Source organism: Dipodomys merriami, unplaced genomic scaffold, assembly GCF_024711535.1.
Source record: "Dipodomys merriami isolate MVZ:Mamm:240054 unplaced genomic scaffold, mDipMer1.0.p SCAF_34, whole genome shotgun sequence".
Taxonomy (NCBI): Eukaryota; Metazoa; Chordata; class Mammalia; order Rodentia; family Heteromyidae; genus Dipodomys; species Dipodomys merriami.
Window position 1 is genome coordinate 16,532,520 of NW_027204937.1, and position 23,107 is coordinate 16,555,626.

Sequence of the window (23,107 nt, forward strand, 5' to 3'; positions counted from 1 at the left end):
GAGACTTCCAAGACAATGCTGAAAAGGAGTGGTTAAGCCAGGACCACAAGTGGCTCACACCTGTAGTCCTAGCCACTCAGGAAGCTGAGATCCTGAGGACAGCTGGGACAGAAAAGTCTGAAATTCTTTTTCCAGTTAGCCAGCAAATAGCCAGGCTAGCGCTGTGACTCAAGTGATAAGGTACTAGCCAAGCAAGTAAGCAATGAGAGTATATACAAAGTCCTGAATTCAAAACTCAGTACTATCCAAAAAAAGGAGTTGTGAGGAGGATTTATTGTCACTGATCTTAGTGAGAAAGTTTTTAGTTTCTCACTACTAAATGATGTTAACTCTTAAGAGTTTTGTGTATGTCTTCTGGAAGTCTTAATCCTCCTGCCTTAGTCTTTCAAGTGCAGAGGTGTACCACTATGACCAACTCTCAAGAATTTTTTTATCTTTGGTTTTCTGACATTTAAAAGTTAAATGTCTAGGTGTCGTTTCTTGATTTTTTTTTCCTTCTTGGTACCTGAAATTAGTTAAGGAAAATCTCAGTCATTATTGCTTCAATTCTTTCTCCTTTACATATATTGCATCTTTTGTAGTTGCCCCACAGTCCTTAGATGTTTGGTCTGGTTTGGGGTTTTTTTCCCAATCATCTTTCTCTTTGCTTTCACTTTTCAAGTTTGTCTTGAGGTATCTTCAAACTCAGTGGTTCTTTCTTCATCCAATTTTAGTCTGTTAGTGAGCTAACCCATGGTATTTTTCATTTGTTAGTGTTTTTAATCTCTAATATTTCCTTTTTAATTTCATAGAATTTTTCCTTGTACTTACATTATCCATTCATTTTTTGCATTCTGTCTATTTTGCCTACTAGAGCTTTAGTTGTGATTCCCATTCTGATAATTCTAATATTCTTGTCCTATCTGAATCTGCTCCTGACACTAGCTCTGTGTTTTCTGTGTTTGAGCATACTTTATTTTTTTTTCCTGATAACTTGTCGTGTAAAAGGAACAGTAGTGAATAGGTCTGAGGTGCTGATGTTTATGGAGAGGGGAGTGTCCCTAGTGCTATGATTAGACTCCAGTCTTTTAGTGAGCCTGTGCCCCTGGGTAAAGAACCTCACAAGTGCTCCCCAATTTTTCCTCTTTAGATAGTACTGAATAACTCTAGTGATCTAGAACATTTCCCTTCTCCCACATGGAAAGCTAGCATGGGCTGGAGTTGGTATTCCTCTTCTTCCAGGTCATTTTGGCTCTGAAAAAACCCCACAGTAGTTTAAACTCTAGCAAAATGGCTTATCCTGAGGAAGACTTTATTAAGAACAGAGTGCTCTGATCTATTTTACAGTGGTTCTCTTGCTCTGTCCCTGATAGAGGCATAAGGGGATTTTACTCTGATATTAATTGTGAGAACTTGGCTCTAGAGCTCCTAGAGGTAAAACTCAGACTACTGTGACTAGAGTTTTACACTCTCAAACTCATTTACTCTAGGCCTAATACTGGAGGTATTAGGGTACCGGTTCCTACAGAGTGGTTTATTGCTTCCATAAGGATGATTTTTTTGTTGGTTGTGGTCATAGTGCTTGAACTTAGGACCTGGGTACTGTCCCTTAGCTCTTTTGCTCAAGGCCAGGGCTCTACCACTTTGAGCCACAGCTCTACTTCCAGTTTTCTGGTAGTTAATAGGAGATAAGAGTCTCATTGAGGGGCTGGGAAGGTGGCTCAGTGGTAGAGTGCTTGCCTTGCATGCCTGAGGCCCTGGGTTCAATTCCTCAGCACCACATAAGCAAAAAGAAAAAAGCTGGAAGTGGCGCTGTGGCTCAAATGGTAGAGCACTAGCCTTGAGCTGAAGAGCTGAGGAACAGCGCCCAGGCCCAGAGTTCAGGCCCCACGACCCCACCCAAAAAAAAAAAAAAAAGTCTCACTGACTTTCCTGCCCAGGCTGGCTTTAAACTGTGATTTTCAGATCTCAGTCTCTGAGTAGCTAGGATTACAGATGTAAGTCACCAGCACCCAGCATTGATTCTTACTCTTTTTTGGGTCCAGTCGTGGGGCCTGAACTCTGGTCCCTCAGCTCTTCAGCTCAAGGCTAGCATTCTACCACTTGAGCCACAGCGCCACTTCCGGCTTTTTTATTTTTTCTGCTTATGTGGTGCTGAGGAATTGAACCCAGGGCCTCATGCATGCAAGGCAAGCGCTCTACCACTGAGCCACCTTCCCAGCCCTGATTCTTATTCTTTGTATCACCATTCTATCCATATTTAGGGGACAGAAATACACCTTATGATCTCATTTCTCTGACAGACCTAAGATTGTTGGTTTTTTAGTTTGTTCTGGGTTTTTCTTGTTAGGATGAAGTGGTGCCTTCTGTCCTACTTATGTGACAGATCCTCTCAAGTTTTTTAATGACTCCAATTCTAATTTAATGGAGGCAATAGAAAATCAAAACATTGTAATATATTTTAAATATCTTTATGACATTAATATTGGAAAGATTTGTTAAAACAAGATAGTAACCATAAAAGATAAAATATAAGAGAAATACATTCTACTAGTTAAAGTTAAGACATGGCACAGTTGGGGTAGCTCCATTGAGACAGATGATTGTTTATTCACATAGCTAACAAAGCTGTTGCTTTTTTTCCACACAGACTTCTCCAAAATGTAGCTTGGGCTGCCTCATACCATAGGGGCAAGTTAGGTTCTAAGAGCAAGTGTTTTCAAGATACAGTAGAGGCTACCATTTTCTTAATGCCTAAGCCCCAAACTTCCTATTGTCCCAAGCTTCTATCACATAATTTCTACCATATTCTATTGATTAGTCAGTCACACAGCCCAGATTAATGAGGAGGGGTTCCTGTATGCACTGTATGCATAAACATTTTAGCTTATCACTTACTTTACATTTAATCACAGAATATGTCAAGACAGGTGATGCTTCTATTATTTTCTTTGGGAAACTTAACTATTTCGTTGAGTCATCTGACACATTTACTATTTTCATGTCCCATAAGCAAAATTGATAGGCATTTCATAGCAAATGTCTCCTCTCCTTATCTTCCAATAGATTTTCCATATTTTCCTTTAAACACTCAATGACAGCCTCCTGGAGAACCATTAGGCTTCCATCAAAACCTTTCAAAGAAGCAGGAGTTATATATCTATCTTTTCATAGCCACTTATCACTTTTCATTATTCACCTTATTTCTCTGAGTTTTCAGTGATTTCAGTAGAATAATTGAATTGCCTGACATGGAAATCCTAACTAGTTCTTAACAGACTTCAACTAATCTTTTTTTAGATCCACTTTACAATCAACTCTAGAGGCACCTATTTTGCCTACACTTCTCATAAACTAGGAGATGAAACACTTACCATTCTCTATTCCTGCTTTAGAGATTCCAGCTTTTCTGAGTCCGATAATTCACTTGCTACTTTTCCTGTGTGCTGTCCAATTTCCAGAATTTTATTGCTTGCTCTTGTTATCTGGCTTAATAGCTTCAGAAAAAAAACAACTAAATGTACATATTAAATTTATCTTGATTGTAGTTTTCATTTCTTTGCTTTTTCTCCTATTTCCTTCTCCATTCCACCTATTTTCCATTCCATTTATTTCCCATTTTCTTCTCTACAGGTTGCTTTTCCTCAAATTACAGATATGAAAGTGGTGATTACTCAGAGAACATTTAGTTTGTTTAACTCCCTTATCTTACATATGGTGAACCTGACAGACAAAAAGAATTGTAGACCAACCACCCACAGCCCACATAGCCACTGCCCTGATTATTGGGCCCTCCTACCCCTTCAGTAAATGCAAGAAAGAACAGCTTTCCCATTAGTAGAAAGCAGACCAAGGGAGAAGAAACATCTCCACTAAGAACTGCCTGAATCTCATGTGTTCCTACCCCTTGACCCCACAGGGCTGCAATCAGGAGGGTACCCAGCTGCCTAGACAGAAGAACTGGTCAAATAAAAGAACAAAGATATGAGACTATTTTTTCTCTTTTTTTCTGTTTTTTTTTTTCTACAGTCTTTGAGCCTGAGTGTTGGTGTAGACAATAACAAAAGAACTCTTAAGTCTTAACAGAAAGCAAAGGCAAGTGACTAATGATGTGATTATTCTAAGCCTGGTGTCAGGCATACAAATACACAAGTGCACTCTTGTTAATATTGCTGTTGCCCCAGGTCTTTGCATATATAAGGTGAGAGGCACCAAAAACATGTGAGGTAACCAAGTATAGAAAATGGAAGCACATACACCTGGGACCTTGTTTAGATGATCTTTTCAGGGCTCAGAAAGCAAAGTTCAAAATCTGTTCCTTGGCTTTTGGTCTGAGCTGCTGTCCCAGCAGACTGTTCCAGAACCCTTTGTCATGCAACTTGAATTGGAGGCAACCAAGCTCAGTCTTTTCTAGACACCTGTACCCTACCCTTTATCCCCACAGCATTAAAGCAACTTAGCTACTGGGAATTCCCATGAAGGCCAGAGCCCAGAGTATAGTAGGTTAAAGAGGACTATCTTCTAACATCTCTACCCCAAGCACTCTTGGACTATCTTCTAACTCTCTGATTCTACAAGGTTTCTTGTCTTCTATAGTTTGTGTCTACTTGAACAAGAACGGCAGCACAGGCCCCCACTTAGATAAGAAGAAGGTCCAGCAACTCCCTGACCATTTTGGGCCAGCCCGTGCCTCAGTAGTATTGCAGCAGGCTGTGCAGGCTTGCATCGACTGTGCTTATCACCAGAAAACTGTCTTCAGCTTCCTCAAACAGGGCCATGGCGGCGAGGTCATCTCAGGTAAGTACCTTTGTGTTGGTATGGATTCCTGGCTAGAAGGGCAGGCCTTCTCTACTAGCCAATTTTTGATAAAATGTTCTGGTTCTTATTTTACACCTATAGGCACTAGAGAAATGTGAAAGTATTCTATTCCTTAAGTCCTCGTTTTCAACCTCCAAGTTCCCTGAGCCTTATATATACCTTTGCCAAGAATATTAAGCAGACTCTGCCCCTCCTGTCTTTTTTTTTTTCTTTTGGTGGGTCATGAGGCTTGAACTCAGGGCCTACGTACTATCCCTGAGCTCTTTTGCTCAAGGCTAGTGCTCTTCCACTTTGAGCTATATCATCACTTCCAGTTTTTGAGTGGTTAATTGGAGAGTCTCTCAGGGACTTTTCTGCCCAGGCTGGTTTCAGACTACAATCCTCAAATCTCAGCCCCCTGAATAACTAGGTTATAGTCATGAGCCACCAGCACCTAGCCCCATTCTAGAGGAAGAAACCAGAGCAGCTGTGTGGTGGTGGCAAGATTTTCTCGAGACAGTTACAGTCTCCCACTGGCTTTAGAGAACTTCTGAACTCTTTTCTCATTCTTTTGACTCCTTAGCATTCCTTAGCACCAAGTCCCACAAAAGGAAGCTGAATCTCAGATCAGAGAAGCATCATTCCCTTTTTCTTTCCTGCTATGAAAACTTGAACAGCATAGTGATTTTAGCTCTTTCTGAAAATATTCACTTTCCATTTTTGTGTCACTTTTCCTAAGCCCCAAATCCTATTCTTTTATCCATCAAATCTCTAAAGGCAGAAAGGAAACCCAGTTGACATGGGAGATCCTATAAATAACCAAACCGTTCCTTGTTAAGGAACACTTACTTATTCTTTACTGAATGTCAGAGCAATAACCAGCCAGACACTGGTGGGAAAGAGGGAAGAGCAGAGATAATAGGTTTACAACTGTATCAGTTAAAAAAAAATAATCTAGCCAGGCACCAGTGGTTACACCTGTAATCCTAGTTACTCATGAGGCTGAGATCTGAGGATCATGGTTCAAAACCAGCCTGGAAAGGAAAGTCTGTGAAATTCTTTTTTGGGGGGTCCAGTCGTGGGGCCTGAACTCTGGGCCTGGGTGCTGTCCCTCAGCTCTTCAGCTCAAGGCTAGCACTCTACCACTTGAGCCACAGCGCCACTTCCGTTTTTTTTTTTTTTTCTTTTTGCTTATATGGTGCTGAGGAATCAAACCCAGGGCCTCATGCATGCAAGGCAAGCACTCTGTCACTGAGCCACCTTCCCAGCCCCACCATGAAACTCTTATCTCCAATAAACCACCAAAAAGCCAGAAGTGGCGCTATAGCTCAAATGGTAGAGTTCTAGCCTTGAGCTGAAGAGCTAAGGGACAGCTCTCAGGCCAGAGTTCAAGCCCTATGACCAACAACAACAAAAAAAAATCTAAACAGAAAACTATGAGAAATATTATAATAGAGAAATGGTGGGGAACTGAGGCAGATTTAAGGAGTAATTGGCTGTATATAGAGGCTATAGCAGACAAAGAGAATTATGACAGAAGGCTAGCAACTGAGTAAGCCTATATCCCTTTTGAGATCCAGGCTTGGACTCTCCTTTGCAACAGTCTTCAGGGACTGGGCTTTGTTTACTACCTCTAGTTGCTTTCACCTCTACCTCTGCCCCAGGATATCTCCTCTGCCTCAAAACTCGTTCCTGAGAGCGACCTTTCTCACCCTTTTGCTTTTTTACTTATTTTAATAGAAATAGGAAATAAAATAAAATGAAGCATAAAACATTTCTAAACGTTGCCAGAATTCTAATTCTAGTACATACGTGTGTGTGTGTGTGTGTGTGTGTGTGTGTGTGTGTGTGTGTGTAAAGTTGTGAGTTGTGTACCCAAACTACTATTGCTGGCAATAGCTTTGTTTTCCTCTTCAGTTCTTGATCAGTTCTTGTGAAAACAGCACCCTAAATGAGCATAGTTCCTGGAAGAAGCCCAGCCAAGTGATGGAACAGATAGAATTATGTTCACAGTTGTTTTCACAAGTTGAGTGAAATCATTCCAGAGCCCTGCAGGCACAGCAGACCTGGCCTGGCCACTCCCATTATTGCATGCCCTTTGGAGTTGGAGGCAAAAATCAAAACCCTCAAGGGAGGGAGGGTACTACAGGGAGGTAGCCAGCCTGAGTGTTCACTGCCTTTGTGTGACCAGGTAAGCGCTTTGACCAACAGCAGGCTGTGCTCCTTCTGCCCTGTGTTGCACTTTGCTATGGCTGACTGCTGACATGCATGGCTCTGTTTACTTAACTCCACAGCCGTGTTTGACCGAGAACAGCATACTCTCAACCTCCCAGCAGTCAACAGCGTCACCTACGTCCTCCGCTTCCTGGAGAAGCTCTGCCACAATCTTCGGAGTGACAATCTGTTTGGCAACCAGCCTTTTACGCAGACTCACTTATCTCTCGCTGCCACAGAGTACAGCCACAGCCACGACAGGTACCTACCAGGTAGGAGCTGGGATGGGGCCTAAACTCAGATGGGGATAGGACTGGAAGCAGTAACTGCTGGGACTCAGGGCCAGCCCTCAGGCCTGTCAGTCTGACGGAAATCTGTTTTTTCTGTCCCTTACCTTTGCCACATCTGCAACACCTCTGAGACTTTTTGGTCTCCTGTTATCTTTACTGTCTTTAGGATTTCATTGTCTTATCTATTGGATTATTCTTCTTTCCAGTTGACCCTTATCTTTAGAAACTGGCTTATGATTCCCTTCTGAGCTTCAAGTCACATGTGGAGCCCCCCATGAAGTCACAGTATATTTCCCAGTGTGAAGCTGGTGCCAGAGGCCTAATATAGCCTCTCCCTTGCCAGCAGGAACATTTAGTTTTAGGCTAGAGATTGAGAAACTTACTCCCTAGTGATTGGCCATCTGTTCTTTCCTTTGGCATATAGCCCTAATTCTTCCAGCATTGCCAGTCTAGCAAGTCAATTCAAGTTCCTGCTGTTTCCAACTAGGCTGGAAAATATCTTTGTTAGTTAACATACCAGACCCACAATGGGAAAGCGGATGCCACGTGGCTGAGTCAGTGACTAAGCACTTCCGAGAGAGCTTAAAGAGTGAATGGAGCTCGGCATCTCTAATCTGGAGTACAGGACACAGAAGAGAAGGAGGGAAGGAAAGCTTGGCCCTAAATATAGTGAGGTAGGTTGCTATTGAGAGGGAGGGCTGGCTCTTTAAAGAGACCTGTGAGCTGTGGCCTGAGTAGAAAAGAGGTACTGTCAGCCTGGGCCTGCACTGTCTGCATGGGAGACCATGCATCTGAAGTGTGCCACTGCAACCTACACAAGGTTCACACCCATGCTCCCTTCTCTGTCATCTGTTATCATAGTCTGCATGGAATCGCTTCCAATTAAGGTGCCACTTCTGCAGAATGGGCTCAGAATGATGACTATTCACCCATTTCCCTTCTCCCTTGCCTCTTCTGTACTTCTGTACCCAATTAAGCATTGCTGTGTGACTTGTGGATGGAGGAAAGAAAGATAGATGAATTCCACATACTCTGTGGGGGGGTCAGGCCATATGGTCCCTACAACTGTACCCATGTACTCTCCTGGCTGGAATTCTGTAAAATACTTTCTATCAGTATCAGAACATCTGAGAACAGACCTGCAGAACAGACCTGGACATGGTATGATTGGTATAGATAAAAGCAAGTTGTTAAATCTTTCTGGCCATTGGAATTTGGGAACTCTGAGCTAGAATTCAAGAATAAAAATTTAGGCCTACTTGGGATTCTGAAAGCCATGATACATTAGAGGGAGTGGCATGTCCATGAGGGCAGCTGTTAATTAGAGATTTCTTAGAGAAATAGGAACTTGCATTTCATTGTTTATTTTCTCAGTGCTGGGGTTTGAATTCTGCTTGCTAGGCAGGTGCTCTACTCCGGAGGAACTTAGAATTTTTTTTTTCTTTTTCAATCCTGTTTGAATCCAACCCACATGCTATGCCAGACTACAATGCAGTGCATGAACTAGTTAGCTTCAGTATCACTTTCTCTCCTTTTCAACCACCAAGACCAGTGTTCAGATCCAATGGGAAATGGAAGAAGGTTCAGAATTTTAATTTAATATTGTCATTAAGGAATAGAGAAAACATACACTCATAGCAGCATTCAGTGATTGATCAGCACCTGGGCATCATAGGCCTGCAGTCATGAAACTAGTTTGGAATTTGAGGCATCACTTTTTCTGGAAATTCTGTTCCAGTTTATATCTCTATGATTCACCCAGCTTCAGCCAGATTCTTCCTGCCTCACCCACTAAGAAAAGACAAGGTATAGTTGTATCACTTTCTGTCTCTGGCTTCTACCATTCCTTGTTCCCATTTCCAGACAGATTGTTCCAATTTCAAGTCCTAGTCTGCTCTGAAAACTTGGTTTTTCATGGTCAGCACACAGTATATTGATCTGCTCCCATAATGTCTTCTATTTACTTCCCAGAATATGTTTTAACTGTGCCCAGACAAGCCAGAGACTTGCCTGGACTTCTGACTACTCTCTACTTCATACTTTTCTTTCCTGCCCACTTACTTGTCTGCTGCCTGGTTTACTGACCCTTTGCCTCTGATATTTTGTCAGCTCCTATGTTTTTCTGCTTGCTTCCTTACCTGACTTCTGCTAATGAGTTCAATCTATTCAATAGCTGTCTTTCACCTTCTGCTTTGGATATGATATTTACCACTCCTGCACATATGCCTGGTTACACACTCCTAATAGTCTAACATCCATAGGTACTGCTTCTGTTGTTTAGGTGCTTCCTGGAGCCTTCTCCCCTCCCTCCTGCCTTGTAAGACACTACCCTACACCTACAGCTATCACTCATCTGTCCACATGCACTTGATAATATGACACATAACCACCAGAAGTTCAGATAGATATTATCTTTACCTAAGTGGAAGCTTAACTTTTTTCATTGTTTTATTTTGAAAGCTTTCAACCCTACAGAAAAAGATGCAAAAAAAAAAAGTTCAGTGAGCAACTATGTACCCTTTACCTAGATTTATCACTTATTATTATTAGTGTATATTACTTGTACAAAAGATTATGCCATGATATTTTACATATGCATATAATAGACATTAACCCCTTCTATTGCTCTCTTTTCATCCTCTTTCCCCACTACTTTTCAAAAGCTTTCAGTGGGTTTCTTTATGCCATCTTCATACATAGATACAATGTGTTTCAGTATTGTTTACCTTTCTTCATTCTCTTTTCCTCTCACCCTTTCCTTTGTCTCCCCTTCAGCCAGTCTTATAATTAGTCATGCTTTATAAATTTATATGTACATATATTCATAAATACATATTAATATATTAGGGACAGATTCTTTGAATGAAAGAAAACACATGAACTTTATTTTTCTGAACCTAGATTACTTAGCTTAACATTATGATCTCATTATACAAATGACATAATTTCATTTTTTACTGTGTGTGTGTGTGTGCAGGCACATACATACACACACACATACACACATGCATGCTACTACTAGAGATTGTACTCAGAGCCTTGTGATCTCACTTAGCTTTTTTGCTCAAGGCTGATGCCCTACCATTTGAGCCACACCTCCACTTTTAGCTTTTTTGGTTAATTGTAGATAAGAGTCTCACAGACTTTTGTGCCCAGGCTGGCTTCAAACCATAATCCTCAAATCTCAACCTCCTGAATAGCTAGGATTACAAATGTGAGCCACCAGTGCCCAGCTAATTCCATTCTTTTTTATGGCTGCATAATAATTCTGTTGTGCATGCATACATTCACTTTATACATTCATCAACTGACTAGACTGATTACATAGCTTGGTTATTGTGAGTAGTGCTGCACTAAACATAAGTGTGCCCTTTTTTGCAATAGTTCCTTTATCTTTCTAAGTACATATACATACATTTGTATCGGTATATTTCATATACATATTTGTATTGGGTTTTTGTTTATTTACTGAGCTGAGAGTTAACTGCAGATGAAAATTTATCTTTAACTATTTCTGTGTTTAGCTCTTAAAAATAAGGAGCACAAAACTCCAGTGTAGTTGTACATGGCTGTGAGCCTAGCATTCAGAGGCAGAGGACTACATATTGAAACCCAGGGTAAATTATATATTGAAACCTTTTCTCAAACCCTCCCCTAAGCTCAAAAAAAAAGGAATAAGGGCACAATACTATTATTATACTTAAGAACCTTGATATAAATAAAATACTAGTGACTGATATATAGCCCATATCAGAATTTCCCTCAGTTGTCCCAATAATGTCCTCTTATAGAGCTGTTTCATTTTTTCTAATCCAGGATCCAAGAAAGTATTGTCTGCTGCATTTCATTGTCTCATCTGTTTATCTTCCTTGATCTAAAACAGTTCTCCAGGCTGGGTGCTGGTGACTCACACCTGAATCCTAGCTAGTCAAGAGGCTGAGATCTGAGGATCATGGTTCAAACCAATCCAGGATAGAAAGTTTGTAAGACTCTTATCTCCAGTTAATCACCAAGCTGAAAATAGAGCTGTGGCTCAAGCAGTAGGGTGCTCACCTTGAGCTAAAAAGCTCAAGGACAGCACTCAGGCCCTGAGTTCAAGCCTCGGGATCAGCACAAAAGAAAACAAAAAGTTCCCCAGTCTTTTCCATCTTCCATCATATGCATTGGTATTTTGAAGGATCCAGCCTAACTGTTTTGGTTTAGATCACCCTGCCGCTTCTATACTAGCCTCTGGGAAGACAAACAGCACAGCCTCAGTCTCTGTATCCAAAGAACTGAAATGGGAAGAGATATGTGAACATGTATGCTAGGTTAAGTTGGAATCTTTAGGGCTCCCTAAAATATTGGTAATGTTAGGCAGAAAACTGATTTAGCTGGGCCCAGTGACTATTAATTTTAACTATAACTGAAATCTTTCACCCATTAACCTCTACCTCTGTTGTTCTGAGATTTTTCTGGTCTTCTCTGCAAGTGATTCACTTGTTCTAGAACAATGAGTTCCTTTTGCTTTTCTTTCTAACTTCTAGAAATGGTTCTCCTGCCAAAATCTCAAGACACACAGAGATAAACATCAAATAAGAACTGTGAAGTCTTTTAGGGTACCCCTTATCACCACAGGTTTTCTCATACATTTTCTCAGACATTTTAGGTGATTCTTGTATTCATAGTTAATTGAAGCACATAATTACATATGACACATACTTATTTCCCTCATAACTGGACTCTTCTTCATACCAGCTTATACATCATGTTGTCAGGGAGACCTTCAGTTGTCCATATTTAAGAAGAGACTCCTGATATTATCTTCTGAAAATTGTGTTTCTTTCCTTCATAATATTTACAATGTTCCAGTTTTTAATCATCCTCTCCCATTTAACTGTGTCAGGAGGAGAGAGACAATCTCCTAGGATTTTTGTTGTTGTTGTTTTGCCATTCTCACTATCACTTTAAGTCACATGGTAAACAGATATATTAAGTTTAAGTAGTTATACAAAGGGGTTTCAATCCAACATGTCAATCTGTGAGTGCAATTGCATCTTGACCAATGTTCCCCTTTTCATCCTTCTTCCCCATCTCTCCCAACCCTACCTATCTCCATATGCTAAGCCTTTAAATATTATTTCCTGGATGAGAGGGCATCAGACGATGTGGAACATGTGTTCAGATAAAGATGTTCTTCAACACGGGAGTATCTGCAGTATGCACAAAGACTAACCATCCTAGTGCCAGGAGTTTCCTAGGTGGGAAGAGTGGGGTGACTCAGATCAAGATGCTTTGTACACACAAATAGACATGTTAAATTGAAACAACTAAAGATTCTTTTTTAATTCTTAAAATTCACAAATCTGACTTCATGTTTACTTAGTTCACACTCAGGACTAAGCTTGGTTGTGAGCATAGAATCCATGAAACTCTAAAGTAAAAGTGCTCTAGAAATGATCTAGCAGTTATCTGACCTCTGCTTTGAGATTCCCAATGACATATTGCTCTCTTTTGGCTTATAGCACTTAATTTTATTGTTAAGACAGTTCTGATGGCTAACATGTCTTTTTTACCTGAAATATGCCTTCTTATAACTCCTAGTATCTGCATTCCTACAGAACAAATCAAAATCTCTAGTCCTCTTTCCTTCCTAGGCTGCCCTTAAGGTATTTGTCTCCCATGACTTTCCTCCACTTTTTTTTTTCCTTTTTTCCCTTGCCATGATCTCAATACTCCTTACCATCATGTTGGCCCACCTTCCACTAGGAATATTAGTCTCTCAAGTCTGCTTTGCAGTGGGATTATCTGAGAACAGCTGTTTCTTACTATTAACAGGGCAGTGCTTTCCTGCTTACATACTTAGCAGAGTGGAAGCACAGTATTCAACTTTGAGCAACACTCAGTCACTATACTGGTTTCTGCCTGTTTTCAGCCATGACCTGGATGTGGAAACATCAATGTAGAATTCCCTTTTCAAAAACCTTTATGGCCATTCACTTCTAATATTTATAGACCCATTGGAAGGCTTCCAACAGGCTTCCCATGGTTTAATGAGTAAATTGAGGTTTTTTGAGAATTCTCTGATGTATGCCAGAGCCAAATTCTAGCCTGCTTTCCATGCCCAGCTCTCCCCAGCATTTATTCCCAGCTTCTTTGGAATGTTTGTATAGAACAAGGTAATTACAAATAGAGGGGTAGATCCTTTACAGACATTTCTTTAACTAGGCATCAAGAAGCACTTTTTTTGTCTGTCATAAGGCTTGAACTCAAGGCCTGTGTGCTATTCCTGAACTTTTTTCTCAAGGCTAGTACTCCACCACTTGAGCCACAGCCCCACTTCCATTATTCTGATGGTTAGTTGGAGATGAGCCTCATGGAATTACCTGTCTATGCTCGCTTTGAGCTTCAATCTTCAGATCTCAGCCTCCTGAATAGCTAGGATTACAGGCCTCAGCCACCAGCAGCTGGCGGAAGAAGCATTTCTAATATGTTCTACTGGTTGATGAAAACTGTCTGGTTGATGAAAGTGTGTACTTCTAAAAGGCCCTCATGTGGGCAATGATTCCTTCTCCACCAGCTAGCATCTTGCAACTAAGGCAATCTCTTCTATTCTAGAGTCACTCCAGTTTTTTTTTTAATTTTTCCTCATCATGATAAAGCCTAGAACATCCAGACCTGGAAAAACGCAGTGACTATCCAGTGTAAGAAGTTTCTAAAGAAACATAAATCCAGAGTCCAGAGGGGGGGAAAAAAAACAAATCTGAACTTGTTAAAGTCACCTAGTAAAAGCCAGAGCCATGACTGATATACAGGTCTCTAGAGCAAGGCTTTCTTAACTGCCTCTTGCTTCACTCAGAATGTATCTGGGAATCAGCATTCTAGTAGGCCTTCCATCCTGCTCTAATCCTGGTTTTATTGCTTTCCAGGTGAAACCTTTGACCTGAGGAATAGTCTGGCACGATCCTTGGAGCCACACTCAGACTCAATGGATTCTACTTTGAATCCCACCAACCTTGTCCGTACCTCCTCAAATCTTCGAGCACCTGGGTATGGACCCTTAATTCCCTCCTGTGGCCTCCCACCAAGTACCTCCTCAGCTGTGCGCAGGCTATGTTCCAGGGGTAAGCTGACCCAGAGTTCTGGCCCCCTGCCATCCCTTCCTTTTTCCTTCTGTTCTCTCTAAGCTCTAGGAGGCCAGGGGAACTTAGCTCTGATGTTTCTTTGCATACTGTGCCTGACCAGGAGTAAATGGGAGCTCCAGAATTAGCTTGAGAATAACAAACTAAGAGCCAGATATCAGAAGCCAAAAGAGACAAGGAAGGATTCATTCCTTCATTCAACCATTTATTGAAACACCAAGTATATTTGGCTTAGTAACATAAAAATCATTTTTCCTTAATGACTTGTAGGGGGGGAAAAAACCTTAAAAAGACAATTATGAAAAGTTCAATACAAAAACATGGATTATATGAAACTTTAGGAAGGGATAGCCAACCTTCAAGAGATACTTCCTTGAGGAGAGACACCTTTTCTGAAACTCGATGAATGACTGTATCTGGTGGGAAAAGAGTGAAAGTTTTCCAGGAAGAAGGGACTCAAGAAGTACTCCTGTGGTACCAGAACTGCAAGCAGTTTGGTATGGTTAAAGCAAAATGGCATAACAGGACTTCACAGAAAATCCTAGAAATCCCAGAGTTCATAATCATGGAAAACCTTAAATTTCATGTTAAACAATTTGGAGTTGATCTTGCAGACAATGGGAAGCTACCAGAGGCTTTTAATTAGAAGCAAGGCATAAACATGTTTGTGTTTTGTGTAGACCACTAACTTCTAGTTTGAGCATAGACTTAAGGAGGGACAAGACTAGTAAGGCCAGAAATGATAAAGGCCTAAATTAGGGAAATGGTAAAAGTTGTGGGAAAGAGAAGATAGATTTAATAACTTCTTTCAAGGCAAATTAGATCTGAAGATTGTCAGAGGCCATGTTTGGAGATTGTTTGACCTCTTTATAAGAGCTATGGTGGTTTCTTTCCTTTTCTTCCTCTTCTTCCTCCTTCTCCTCTTTCCCCACCCCCAATTACAGCCTCAATATTCCTTTCTTGACATTTGGGTAAGTTATCTCACCTCTCAGGTCTTCTCCAGATGGAAAACGTCCCTCATGTGAAAATTGGAAATGCTGATACCAACCTGGTCTTTCCACAGGAGTGTTAAAAGGCTCAAATGAAAGAAGGGATGTGGAATCGTTTTGGAAATTAAGTCATTCCCCAGGTAGGCAGGGTGTCATTGTGATTGTCATCTTCTACAAGGCTTTTTCTGGAGTGCTTTGTGCCAGATCTTCTGTTATGACACTGGCCGCAGAAGGCACTGTGGTTTCCTAGGCTCCTTTGAAGCACATTGAGTCTTTCTGCCAGATCACAATATAATCTCTCTTTAATCTGAACAACCTCTAAGAAACTGATTGGCCCTGAATTATTCGTCTTAAAAAATTCAGAGGTTTGCATCTGCCCTCTTTCTTATTTAATTAATCCAGGAAATTAAGCACACTTTTTGTAGTCTAGTCTTTTATGGAGGTGCCTCACCTGCCTTAGTCACTCTCAATAAAAGAATCTGCTTCCTTTTTGTTAGTTATACACATAGGTGGGAGGAAGGCCATAGTAGGGCCTGCTCCGAAGATACACTAATTAGCCAAGCTCTTGTGGCTCTTGCCTAAAAGCTGAGCTACTCAAGAAACTGAGGGGCTGGGAATATGGCTTATTGGTACAGTGCTACCTAGCATGCATGAAACCCTGGGTTCAGTTTCTCAGTACCACATAAACAGAAAAGGCCAGGGGTGGCACTATGGCTCAAGTGGCAGAGTGCTAGACTTGAGCAAAAGAAGTTCAGGGATTGTCCCAAGTCCTGCGTTTAAGCTCCAGGACTTGCCAAAAAAAGAAAAGAGAAGAAACTGAGATCCACATAATTGGATTTGAAGTCAGCCTCATGCAGCAAAGTCCATGAGACCTCATCTCCAAGTGATAGAGCACAAGCCAAGCAAGTGAGAGGTCCCAATTCAAACCCCAGTACTGCCAAAAATGAGTAAGAATGACAAGGTATAAAAAAGCTGTTTGGGGATAGGAAGGTAGCTCAGTGGTAGAGTGCTTGCCTTGCATGCATGAGGCCCTGGGTTAGATTCTTCAGCACCACATAAGCAGAAAAAAAAGCTGGAAGTGGTACTGTGGCTCAAGTGGTAGAGCGCTAGCCTTGAGCAGAAGAGTTGAGGGACAGCACCAAGTCCAGAGTTCAGGCCCCACAACAACCTCCCCCCCCCAAAAAAAAAAACCGGTTGTTTGTAGAAATGGGAATAGGAAAATATGGAATGGGGCAAGGACAACAGTTTATTTCCTTCCTAGCAAGTCACTTCCCCTCTGAGCCTTCCATCCTTCCACTTCAAAGGTGGTGATAGCCAGGCACTGGTAGCTCACGCCTGTAATCCTAGTTACTCAGGAGGCTGAGATCTGAGGATCGCTGTTCAAAGCCAGCCCGGGCAGGAAAGTCCATGAGACTCTTATCTCCAATTAACCACCAGAAAACCGAAAGTGGCGCTGTGGCTCAAGTGGTAGAGCTGTTGCCTTGAGCTGAAGAGCTGAGGGACAGCACCCAAGGCCCAAAGTTCAAGCCCCATGACCAGCAACAACAACAAAAAAAAAAGATAGCAAGAGCTGTCTTAAAAGCCACATGCTCTGACAGTGGTAGGCATTTCTTCATAATTTACAGAATACTGTTTATATTTTGAACCACTGTTCCCTACTGCCACCACAGTTGTCTCTTGCTTAGTATCCTTTTCAATGGTTCACTTCCCTTTTTACCCCCTTAAGTCTGAGAGTGAGGCATGTCATTGTAAATTTGTCACTCCTCTGCTGCTCACCTACCTATCACTAAGAAAAGTCAGTGGTATACAAGACCCTCTATTATCCACACCACTACATCACCTCTCTCTCAGTATACACAAGCATGCCGCTCAATGCCATTGCATGCCATTTTCTCCCTCATTCCCTGTCTCCAGCATGCTGACCTTCCTGCTAACCTTAAACATGCCAATCATTCTTCTGCCTCAGGCTTTTGCTCATATTGTCCTTTTAGGGATACCTCTCCTTACCATCATCTAAATTGTAACCTCTCCTAGCATCTTATTCTAATGGAAGTAGGCTGATAGAGAAACACAAAAATATAATAATATTGCATATGTGAATTGGCTTAGCCAATTTGGGCTTTTTGAGCTATTATAACAAAACTAGTTATAAACTAATTGTCTTATCAACAAATTTATTTTCCCATTCTAGAGGCTGGAAAGTCCAAGATCAAGGTATAACAGACCATGTCTGATGAGGACCTACTCCTTGGTTGATGGGGGCTCTCTTATAGCTGTAACCTTACATAGCATAAGGCTATGTAAGGTTTTTTTTTTTTTAAGTATGAATCCCTCTTCAGATTCTATCAAAAGGTCCCAGCTCATAATATTATCACCTTAGGGATTAGAGTTTCAACACAGAAGTTTGGAGGGAACACAGATACTCAATTGATAGCATGTTTCTGTGTAATCCTATTATGTATATATGTGTGTGTATATATATATATATATATATATATATATATATATATATATATATATATATATAAAAGTATGTATGTATAATGTCATTTGTATCTGTATATGTGATTCATAGCCCTTAATTAGAAAAGTTAACTAGATGGTACAAGAAGGACACGTTCCTGCATATACATTGTCTCCTCTGCTCTCCAAAGTCTCTGCAGGTGGTGTCTCTCAGCATCACAGTGGACATTTAGAGCAGAGAGAAGTGACTGCTGGCTCAGAGCCCCCTTCAACTTCATATCTACTAGAACCTCTAAAAGCATTGCAATGTCTATGCTTCTAATAACTCCTGCTTCTTCTAGTTTACTTCTTCCTTGGTCTGGTAATTGCTCAACCACAAGCTTGAAAGAAGATTTGCTAGAATCTTTTCTCCACAGCGGAAGAACCCTAGAACACAGAATGAAAATATAGGAGGAGACGGTATTTTTTAATTGGCTCTTCTCTCAAAGATACATTTAGCTCTGCTACTTGGTAGTTATGTGACAGTACATCTCTGGGTGCTGATAATAAGATATTGACACATGCATGGCAGGAATTCAGGCCTCAACAGTCTAATGGAAAAGATAAAAATACACAAGTAACTGAATACTTAAGCATTTAACCAATGTACATGAACATCTACTGTGGCAAAATGGACTCTTCTATGTGTTAGGGACATAAAAAGGAACAATGTAGAGCTTCCATTCTATAGAGAGGAGACAGATAATAAACAGGTGCATAAAATTATCCTGGTGGTGAGAGGTACTGGATTGTGAATGATGGTGGAAAATTGTGCTTTTACCAGATCAGGGAAGACTTCCATGAAATTGATACTTGAGAAAACACCCAAATATTAAGTCAGGAGTGAAAAGATCTGCACAAAAGTCATCCGGAACAAGTCACAAAATAAGAGTGTGGCCTGTGACGAAGCAGAAAGAAGACTGGGGTAGGGGGGATGGGGCAGGGGGTGCAGTGTGGGGAGCAAGACAAAAGGAGGAAGGCAGTGATAGAGAGCCTGGGAGCCACTGGTTAGCATAGTAGGGAACTCAGATTCCTTTTTATAGGATTTACTTAAAGTACTGCTTTCTAAAGAATCATCTGGCTCTTTATAGAGAATAGAATACTAGTATGGTGGAATGGGACACTGCAGAATTAGCAAAGACAAGATAAAATGCTTTGAGAGGGGCTGGGAAGGTGGCTCAGTGGTAGAGCGCTTGCCTTGCATGCATGAGGCCCTGGGTTCAATTCCTCAGCACCACATAAGCAAAAAGAAAAAAGCCGGAAGTGGTGCTGTGGCTCAAGTGGTAGAGCGCTAGCCTTGAGCTGAAGAGCTGAGGGACAGCACCCAGGCCCAGAGTTCAGGCCCCATGACCGGACCCAAAAAAAAAAAAAAAAAATGCTTTGAGAGACCACTTTTTTCAGGATTTGATTAGAAAAGCTCTCTAATAGAGCTGGTCCTTGAAGCAAAAACATGCTTAGGTAAGATGGTGTTTGCCTGAAGAAAAGGAGAAATTGAAAGAAGAGAAGGAAACATTTCAGGCAGAGGAAATAAACATTCAAAGGATCAGGATGGGGCTGGGAAGGTGGCTCAGTGGCAGAGCGCTTGCCTTGCATGCCTGGGGCCCTGGGTTCGATTCCTCAGCACCACATAAGCAAAAAGAAAAATGCTGGAAATGGCGCTGTGGCTCAAGTGGTAGCGTGCTAGCCTTGAGCTGAAGAGCTGAGGGACAGCACCCAGCCCAGAGTTCAGGCCCCACGACCAGACCCCCCCCCCAAAAAAAGGATCAGGATGTTCCAGATCCTAGATCCCACAAGGGAAATGGGAAAAGGTACATTTGAACCAAGACTGAAATAATAGCTATCAGCAGAGCATTCAGTTGATGTTGAGATTGTTTGCTCCCTTAGTATATGACATTGAAATGAGAACCTGCAGGCCCCTTCCTAAGCAGCTGCTGCCTGGTTCTCCCCATTTATTTGTATTTCTCTCCCCTTTGCTGTGAGTTTTCAACCACAGGACTTTCATTCTCTCCTTAGCCAGGTTTATAGATTTGCTATTCCTTCTATTCTGAATACTGTATCCTGAGGATAGCTTCTCACCTTCCAGATCCCTTTGTAAAACACCATCTTCATCAGATTATTTTCTGGGCCTTTACCTAACATGACTGTCCTTTGCTTGCTTTAGGACTTTTACCCATCATAGGCTGATTTGACCCATTTACTTACCCATTTATTGTCCCTTCCCTCTTGACAGCAGGATCTGCTTTAGTTTGACTGTCCTCAAAAAAGCCTGAGACAAGGGTTTGGTACAAGTCTTTTGTGTTCAAATATAGAATCCCTTTAAGTCTTACAGGCCTTAGAAGAGAACTCAAAGTATTATCTATTACATGTTTCCCTCTAGACCCCAAGAATTTGACTCTGATATCACTTGGCTACCAGGGTCTCTAGAAATGATCCCCCAAACCCTAATTTCTCCTACTGAACTCAAATGATCCCCTGTCATCATTGATACCTCAAAAATTTATGGCCTCTGATTCAAGCTGAATCTTACCTCAATGGAAAATTCCTTCTGACCATTTCTAATGCTAAGACCTACCCTGCAGAACAAGGATTTGAGTTTCCCTTTGTGGAAATTTCACTCCCAGTCGTCTACTGGTGTGAGCACTGCTGTGAGCATTACCTGTAGGGCCCCTTATGTGCCAGGGAGTGGGGACAGGCCAGCCAGTCTGTGTCTGTGATGTAATGCCCTCCTGTACTGCAGGCTCCAGCCGATACCTGGAAAACCGAGACACTTCCCGACTGAGTGACCAGGACCCTTCCTTGTGGACAGTGGAGGACGTGATGCAGTTTGTCCGGGAAGCTGACCCTCAGCTTGGACCTCATGCTGAGCTCTTTCGAAAACACGTAGGTGACCCTGCCCAGCCTCTCCATTTGCTAAGAGTTTTGCTACTACAATTTGTTTGGCTCTAAAAGGTTGTCATAGACTATCCCAGATCCCTTGAAGCAGACTGCAGTGAACGCTATAAAATATAGACTCTTGGGCCTCAAACAGACTTCAGTGTTTATCTCAGTGTTTTAGCTCAGGCTATTTGGCCACATCCCCACTGGGTATATGGCCTGGAGCTCAATTCCTGGCACAGGTGTCTGCCTCTTTTCCCAAGAGTGTTTGCATGCCTGTCTTGGCATGGGAATCTGGGGCCTCAGCCCAAGTTAAAGGATCCTTTTCAAGTGGTACCCATACTCGCTCTGACTTGGTTGTCTATCATTGCTTGCTCTTTTGTGAATTTGCAGCATCTCTTCAAGGGGGTATTTGGTCCTGTGGCCAGACATTGCTCATGACCCCTCTGTTCTGGCCACACTCCTGCTATGGACTCCAACTTGTATCCCCAGTCAGCTACTGCTTGATGCTAATTTTTCCTGTGGACACTCAGAGGTCTGCTGCCTGGCACTGGTTATATAAACATTTAGGTGCTGGGTGGGCTTGCAGGGGCTTCAGAGCAGGCCAAAAAGCTCACAGATGCCCACTGAGTGCTGCTTTGGGCCCAGCTTACACAGAAGGGTCTCTACTGTTCTGGAGAAGTGCTGAATCACAGAACTGCAGCTAAAGGTTAAAGTTAATACCAGCTGTATGGGTTCGTTGACTGGGAGGCTTATAGGAAAGATGGAGTTGAGCTGGTCTTAGAAGCTTAGAGGTAGGGATACAGACCCTGGGCAGGCAGCAAAGAAAAGAACATGGTATGAGCTGTGTGAAAAGCCCAACCTGCTACATTCAGCAGTGCATTTCAGGAAGGATGCTTCCACGTACCAGCATCCTGACTGCATTCCATTTGGTTGCCACTTCCCGGGGGCCTTTAGTCAGAACCTGAGATGATTAAGCCAACCAGGCCTCTATTATGCCTCATCCTCCGTGTCTACCCTCCATTCGCACTTCCAGGAGATCGATGGCAAGGCCCTTCTCCTGCTGCGCAGTGACATGATGATGAAGTACATGGGCCTGAAGCTGGGACCTGCACTCAAGCTCTCCTTCCACATTGACCGGCTGAAGCAGGGCAAGTTCTGAACAGGAGCCACACCTAGACAACTGATCAGTTGGGAAAAAGAGGCATTCTTTCCAGAAAGGAGGCTAACAACCTACTCCTAGGTGCCTAGGTGGGGTTCTGGGTCACCTTAGGACTTGATGAGGCTGGGGAGCCACCACTGCTACCCATTCCTGCCACGATACCTCCTTCCATGAAGGATGGGGGATGGGAAAGTATGGGCACAGGGCCAGAGCTGCTCTTCCTCAGCCCTCCATGGCACCCAGGTCCCCTCTACTTATTTCTCAATCCTTGCCAACTCTCACTAGGAGTATAGACTGAGCATTTTGTAAGTGATGGAGATAAAGGCCAACCCTGGGGCCTTAGAAGGCCCTCGTATCTGGGCCCCTCACCACTTCCTGGGCTTAGTATAACATCCTATGGCCCCAGTTCCTGCCTTCTCACCAGATCCACAGACTCCAAATTCATGGTGCAAACCTCTACCTTTTTTTAAAAAGATGTTTTCTTATTGCTAATTTATTATTCTGGCACTTAGGCAACCCCTATGGTTATTGCTTATCTTGCACCAGACACTGAATTTGGAGAAGAGGATGCCCCCTGCCTTGGCCTCAGAGAGGTCCTTTCTAGTATCTGTGGCCCCTTTTCAGAGAACACTGCACTAGGGTATAGTTTCCTTGGAGCTGTTTGCTGTGTTTGGGAAGGAGAGTCTTATATCCCCACCACCACTAGGCCCTTTGTAGCCCCAGGCCCATCTGTGAGATGGGAGTTCCACACTGTCTCCTTGCCCTTACCAGAATTGCTGATGATGGACCTAATGCCTTTAGGCCAAGAAGGCCCTGGGGTAGAAGAAGGGAGGGCCTCCAGCCTGGAGTAGTTCTGCCCTTCCACTCACTCTCCTGTGCTTCCTTGTAAGCAAAGTAGCAGCACTGCTGCTCCCGCTGCCATCTGGACTATTTTATGTCTATTTGTTTATAAATAAAAACCAATATAGATGCCGGTGTCTTTTTAACCAGTTGACAGCTCCAATCACTGTGCACTCAGTGAGCAGGCCATTCCCCTTCTCTTGGTCTTGGTTTTCTCAGAGGATCCCTAAAAGTTCTCCTATTCCAGCAGCCCTATGGAACAGGTTATCTTTAATGTCCTGAGGCCAGTACCCCATAGGCTTCTGAGGGAACATCATGAATCCAGGCTCTACACTCAAA

At 42.3% G+C, this 23,107-nt stretch overlaps 1 protein-coding gene and 1 non-coding gene across 6 annotated transcripts in view; one reads left to right on the forward strand and one right to left on the reverse strand.

The window, feature by feature from the left end:
• The window catches only part of LOC138803465 (polycomb protein SCMH1), an 82,467-nt gene extending 59,574 nt beyond the window's left edge, over nucleotides 1–22,893 (forward strand). The window contains exons 9-14 of one of the 5 annotated variants that reach the window (XM_069987533.1): nucleotides 4,558–4,776; nucleotides 7,071–7,262; nucleotides 14,189–14,383; nucleotides 15,465–15,530; nucleotides 20,630–20,772; nucleotides 21,803–22,893. In XM_069987533.1, coding sequence (XP_069843634.1) covers nucleotides 4,558–4,776; nucleotides 7,071–7,262; nucleotides 14,189–14,383; nucleotides 15,465–15,530; nucleotides 20,630–20,772; nucleotides 21,803–21,928 — 941 coding nt within the window. In that variant the 3' untranslated portion in view covers nucleotides 21,929–22,893. Of the gene's footprint in view, nucleotides 1–4,557; nucleotides 4,777–7,070; nucleotides 7,263–14,188; nucleotides 14,384–15,393; nucleotides 15,531–20,629; nucleotides 20,773–21,802 lie in introns of those variants that run through there. The other 4 variants (XM_069987534.1, XR_011364947.1, XM_069987535.1 and 1 more) reach the window with 4 other exon arrangements.
• Nucleotides 8,731–8,864, reverse strand: LOC138803549 (small nucleolar RNA SNORA61). Its single transcript, XR_011364962.1, has one exon. It is a non-coding gene; the product is annotated as a small nucleolar RNA SNORA61 (small nucleolar RNA).
• Nucleotides 22,894–23,107: the final 214 nt, after the last annotated feature.